Source organism: Procambarus clarkii, chromosome 82 (genome assembly GCF_040958095.1).
Source record: "Procambarus clarkii isolate CNS0578487 chromosome 82, FALCON_Pclarkii_2.0, whole genome shotgun sequence".
Lineage (NCBI taxonomy): Eukaryota > Metazoa > Arthropoda > Malacostraca > Decapoda > Cambaridae > Procambarus > Procambarus clarkii.
This window is the reverse complement of record NC_091231.1, coordinates 7,861,941-7,868,121: the sequence shown is the minus strand read 5'-3', so window position 1 is coordinate 7,868,121 and position 6,181 is coordinate 7,861,941. Positions and strand designations below refer to the sequence as shown.

At 44.0% G+C, this 6,181-nt stretch overlaps 1 protein-coding gene across 1 annotated transcript; it reads right to left on the bottom strand.

The window, feature by feature from the left end:
* Positions 1–619: 619 nt before the first annotated feature.
* Positions 620–4,664, bottom strand: LOC138358111 (TRIO and F-actin-binding protein-like). Its single transcript, XM_069315613.1, has 2 exons — positions 4,592–4,664; positions 620–1,797 (listed from the first exon to the last, which is right to left on the bottom strand). Exons 1-2 carry the CDS (start codon positions 4,662–4,664, stop codon positions 620–622), a joined length of 1,251 nt encoding a protein of 416 aa, XP_069171714.1.
* Between the last annotated feature and the right edge of the window lie 1,517 nt (positions 4,665–6,181).

Sequence of the window (6,181 nt, the reverse complement as noted above, 5' to 3'; positions counted from 1 at the left end):
ACACACACACATACACACACACACACACACACACACACACACACACACACACACACACACACACACACACACACACACACACACACACACACACACACACACACACAACATCCTACAATCTCTTCGTTTTCATCTCGACTGACTCCACTGGATGCTCTACCATTCATTTTTTATCCCCCACCTCCCCATTTCCCTTGTCACAGAAAAGTCAATTTCCTCGCGTATATTCTTCCACTCTTTCACGTCTATAATTCTCCCTTTCCACCGGTTCCTCCTCCACCTTCCCAGAGACACAGTGGCTGCAGGCATGTTGCTCGCAGACCATTAGCCCTCCGGACCCCAAGGGAAAGGGAGAGAAAGGGAGAGGAAGGGAAGGGGGGAAGAGACCGCATCAGCACGCAAACTCCCTTTCCGAACAAGCCGGTTACTCCACCAGTCACGACTACGTCACCTCCTTGTTTATCATCATCGATCATTCTTGTCCTGACTTGTCGAGTGTAGTCATTGACTTCATTTCCTGCCGGCTGCAAAAGTGGTCCAAAACAAGTTGTTTTACCTCTGGTCCGGTTAATCTAGAATCCGGCTCCTCTGTCTGCTGCTGAGACGCCTCGCTGCTTCGTTATGTGCCTTGGTGAGTCTTGGTGAGTCTTGGTGAGTCTTGGTGAGTCTTGGTGAGTCTTGGTGAGTCTTGGGTGAGTGTTGGTGAGTGTTGGTGAGTCTTGGTGAGTCTTGGGTGAGTGTTGGTGAGTGTTGGTGAGTCTTGGGTGAGTCTTGGAGAGTCTTGGGTGAGTCTTGGAGAGTCTTGGTGAGTCTTGGTGAGTCTTGGAGAGTCTTGGTGAGTCTTGGTGAGTCTTGGAGAGTCTTGGTGTGTCTTGGTGAGTCTTGGAGAGTCTTGGAGTGTTTTGAAGTGTCTTGGTGAGTCTTGGAGAGTCTTAGTGAGTCTTGGTGAGTCTTGGAGAGTCTTGGTGAGTGTTGGTGAGTCTTGGAGAGTCTTCGAGAGTCTTGGTGAGTCTTGGTGAGTCTTGGTGAGTGTTGGGTGAATCTTGGTGAGTTGGAGAGTCTTGGGTGTGTCTTGGTGAGTCTTGGTGAGGCTTGGGTGAGTCTTGGTGAGTCTTGGAGAGTCTTGGAGAGTCTTGGTGAGTCTTGGAGAGTTTTGGTGAGTCTTGGTGAGTCTTGGTGAGTCTTGGTGAGTTGGTGAGTCTTGGGTGAGTCTTGGTGAGTCTTGGGTGAGTCTTGGTGAGTCTTGGTGTATCTTGGTGAGTCTTGGTGAGCCTTGGTGAGTCTTGGAGTGTCTTTGAGTGTCTTGGTAAGTCTTGGAGAGTCTTGGGTGTGTCTTGGTGAGTCTTGGGTGAGTCTTGGTGAGTCTTGGAGAGTCTTGGAGAGTCTTAGTAAGTCTTGGTGAGTCTTGGTGAGTCTTTGAGTGTCTTTGAGAGTCTTGGTGAGTCTTGGTGAGTCTTGGTGAGTCTTGGAGAGTCTTGGGTGTGTCTTGGTGAGTCTTGTTGAGTCTTGGGTGAGTCTTGGTGAGTCTTGGAGAGTCTTGGAGAGTCTTGGAGAGTTTTGGTAAGTCTTGGTGAGTCTTGGTGAGTCTTTGAGTGTCTTTGAGAGTCTTGGTGAGTCTTGGTGAGTCTTGGTGAGTCTTGGAGAGTTTTAGAGAGTCTTGGGTGAATCTTGGAGTGTCTGAGCAACCAGGAACATGTTGCTCCTGGTCGAGGAAGAACTCGTTCTCCGGCACTTTATTTTTATCTCTCTTGGTCACTCTCCTACTTCTTGAGGCTGGCCTTCGAGTGTGACCTTGAACTGTGTCAAGACAGTCGACTTGAGAATGGTCCAGGACGGACCGAAACGTCGTCGTCCCTTCATTTTCTAGTGTGTGGATTGGTCAACATACTTCAGCCTCGTTACTGTGACTCATCGCCTTTATCCTCATATATTTATTTTCAAGTGCTACAGTCGTAATTGCTTGGCGTTCTTGTCTGGTAATTACCATACCTTGGGCTGCATTGCTTGTGTGCTTGCAAGACTCAAGGCCAATATATTCTCATGCTTGAGGTTTTCAGGACTGCCTGGCCCTTGTGGCTTCTGTATTTATAACTTTATTGCAGCAAGCTGTTTTTATGAGCTTTTGGACTGTCCCTCCGGGTTGTACATCCACACGCTGCCCTCCTAAGCCTGAAGATCCCAAAAACTACTTTCCTGAGCTTTTGGACTGTCCCTCCGGGTTGTATATCCACACGCTGCCCTCCTAAGCCTGAAGATCCCAAAAACTACTTTCCTGAGCTTTTGGACTGTCCCTCCGGGTTGTACATCCACACGCTGCCCTCCTAAGCCTGAAGATCCCAAAAACTACTTTCCTGAGCTTTTGGACTGTCCCTCCGGGTTGTATATCCACACGCTGCCCTCCTAAGCCTGAAGATCCCAAAAACTACTTTCCTGAGCTTTTGGACTGTCCCTCCGGGTTGTATATCCACACGCTGCCTTCCTAAGCCTGAAGATCCCAAAAACTACTTTCCTGGCTGTTCATTATCATTTTCACAATCATCACCAACATCCTCATCATTAGGATTTGTATCAACAGCAGTAGTAGCAGCAGTTTTTATTTTATTTTTTTTTTTTATTTATTTTCTACCACAGACGTGGCCACACATTTACAATGCTAACCAGCATATATACATTAAAACAGCAGCAGGGAGCAGCATGTTCAGGACGCTGCTACTGCTGCACTAAACCAAGGATCTTCACCAAATTTGTAGCCTCCTGCAGAACCTTGTATAATGACGAAGTAAAAATAAATATTCCCTCACTGAAGTTTTCATTCACATACTAACTTATGGTAAATAGTAAATTAAAATTCACAAAAATTATTTCACAGGAAATGGATTGCTATTTTTTTTTTTTTCCCTATTTTTTTGTTTTTTGAATTTCACCAATTGCCTGATTTTTTTTTAAATTCTACAATAATTTTTTTTTAATATTTGTCAAAAATTATTATTTTCCTCACATATTTCAATATCTAGATAAATTGTTAATTGGCAACGCAGATCAACCTCTGCATTCAGCCTACTTCCCTTTTTTATGTCGTATACAGAGACAAGGAGCCCTTAAAGAAATATTGAGAGATAAGGATTTTTTCAAGAATAAATATAAACAAGGATTTCACAGAGATAAGGATCTCCTCACAGAAATAAAGAGCTCTCACAGAGATAAGGAGCTCTCAGAGAGATAAGAATCCCTCATAGCAATGAGGTTTTGTCATTTTCATTAATCTGAAATATCAATCTAAATCCGTACAGTTTTTCCTCTTGATGATTCTACATTGTTTAAATACAGAATCATTAGAAATGTGAGTAAGTGTCAAGGAGCATATAACTTGAGTACCACACTGGACCTAACTGATATTTCAATGTTGACACATACGTTTTCAAGAGGTCTAATATTACCTTTAATGAAGTTTTGAGTTGCTGACAATTCTAGCGATGGGAACACAGAATATTACAGTCATAAATCTATCCATTCCAGTGAGCATTTTTTGTGCCGTAGTTCTTCCTCTGTCCTTCGAAAAAACACGAAATTCCAGCAAGATTTTGAGAAACATGGAAGACTCCTGGTCTGAAGAACGAAAATGTTAAGACAATAAGTAAGACTATATATATGGGGGTTGAAATAGCCTAAGCTACTCTATCCCTTTGAGATGTATTTCTTTCTTGTCTCAATAAACATACTTGAACTTGACTATATATATATATATATATATATATATATATATATATATATATATATATATATATATATATGCCTGGCGAGGCATTGAGAGCTTAGACGTCACTCTCCCGTGAGCCGGGTGTAAACAGGTGTTATTAAACGGATGTAAACGGGTCGACCCGATGTCTCTGCCTGGTACTGTCTGCGACCGACTCGTCGTCTGTCTTCTGTGCTTCATCCTGCACGACAGCTTGAGTTTATCACAGAAGCGCCCCCATGGCCTGAAGGCCTGTCCCGACCAGTTGACCTCCGTCCCTTGCCAACTAGCTGCTTATACTACTGCTCACGGCGGCGGAGGGAGGGGGATAGAGGAGAGGGGGATGGAGGAGAGGTGGGGGGGGGATAGGCAAAATTGCATATCTGAGTTAATTGGAAAGCCATTTTGGCATTACCTGGAATTATCATGATTGGTTTATCGCCTTGGCGCCAGCCGGGAGCAGGGACGCGAAATTTGCAATTCTTTGTTGCAGTATAAACTGATGCAGTTGCTAAAGTGTCCTGGCAATCCGCTCTCAGTTACACGTGCTTCATTTCTGAGCTGCTGAGTTGTTGAAGATGAATTGAACGCCATCCAGATGACGTGTCTTCAATCCTCTCTATCATATTTACATAGTATTATTCCTTCAAGTTACAATGACATGCTTCTCTTCCTGTTGAATGTGGGATATACAAATTACGATAACCTGTCCTACTCCCACGATTCATCTTGAACTTCCACGATTCATCTTGAACTTCCACGACTCATCTTGAACTTCCACGATTCATCTTGAACTTCCACGATTCATCTTGAACTTCCACGATTCATCTTGAACTTCCACGACTCATCTTGAACTTCCACGATTCATCTTGAACTTCCACGATTCATCTTGAACTTCCACGATGCATCTTGAACTTCCACGATTCATCTTGAACTTCCACGATTCATCTTGAACTTCCACGATTCATCTTGAACTTCCACGATTCATCTTGAACTTCCACGATTCATCTTGAACTTCCACGATGCATCTTGAACTTCCACGACTCATCTTGAACTTCCACGATTCATCTTGAACTTCCACGATTCATCTTGAACTTCCACGATTCATCTTGAACATGATTTTGAAAAAAATGATTTTGGAGTCTATTTGTGTATGTGACATATAATACAGTATATTATCCATATACTGTATTATATTTGTTCATAATATTATTGATATTTGTTCATGAGCCGGTCGGCCGAGCGGACAGCACGCTGGACTTGTGATCCTGTGGTCCTGGGTTCGATCCCAGGCGCCGGCGAGAAACAATGGGCAGAGTTTCTTTCACCCTATGCCCCTGTTACCTAGCAGTAAAATAGATACCTGGGTGTTAGTCAGCTGTCACGGGCTGCTTCCTGGGGGTGGAGGCCTGGTCGAGGACCGGGCCGCGGGGACACTAAATCCCCGAAATCATCTCAAGATAACCTCAAGAAGATGATAATATATTCAAATACAATATGTTATTGTATTTGTTCATGATAATACAGTCCCATGCCGATGGCTTCTTGTCCCCCATGCGAACAATTTGTATCTAAATAGCATACAAGAATTACGCACCTTCCATTATAAAAAAAAATCAGTACTTAGGGATCAACCAGGCTGTGATTCGTTCGTCAGGCATGCGAACAACCGCGTCCAACAGCCTGGTTGATAAGACGACCAACTGGGAGGCCTGGTCGGAGACCGGGCCGTGGGGCTGTTGATCCCCGGAAGCCACACAAGATCCACGCAAGGTATACATAACGACCTTCAACGATATTCAATGTATACATAACGACCTTCAACGACATGCAAGGTATACATAACGACCTTCACCAACACACACAGTATACATAACGACCCTCTTATCACCCAATTCGCCAGCGACCTGATCCACATTTTGACTGGGGAACGAATCGTCCCCCCACATACCCAGAGGTTACGAAAGAGACATACGAGATATTAGTGAAGGTGGGCAAGATAAGGACTTAAATATTAAATAAAGATTCAATCAGTCAAATATTTTTTGTTGCCAATTTCAGATCTTATGGAGCTACTGAGCTCCTGCAACTGGTCGTTCAATATAGTCTCGACATCTCGGTTATTCCCCTTTTCTGATCAGCCCCGTTCTTCTGCTTTGCCACAACGTACAAAATACGATGTTCTAACCTTACCAGAAACGCACTAACCCCATCAGTTCTAAGCTTGCCAGAAACGCACTAACCCCATCAGTTCTAAGCTTGCCAGAAACGCACTAACCCCATTCACCCACTCACCCGACCTGATTGTGCACTGCTGCTTTTCACAGTACTGTGTAATTTATGCCTTGGAGTCCATAACGTACAAAATAAGGCGAATTAGTTGAGAGGACAGGATACCCTGGCACCGGAAGTTGATTTGTTGCACTGTCTATCGTTCCTGGGTCT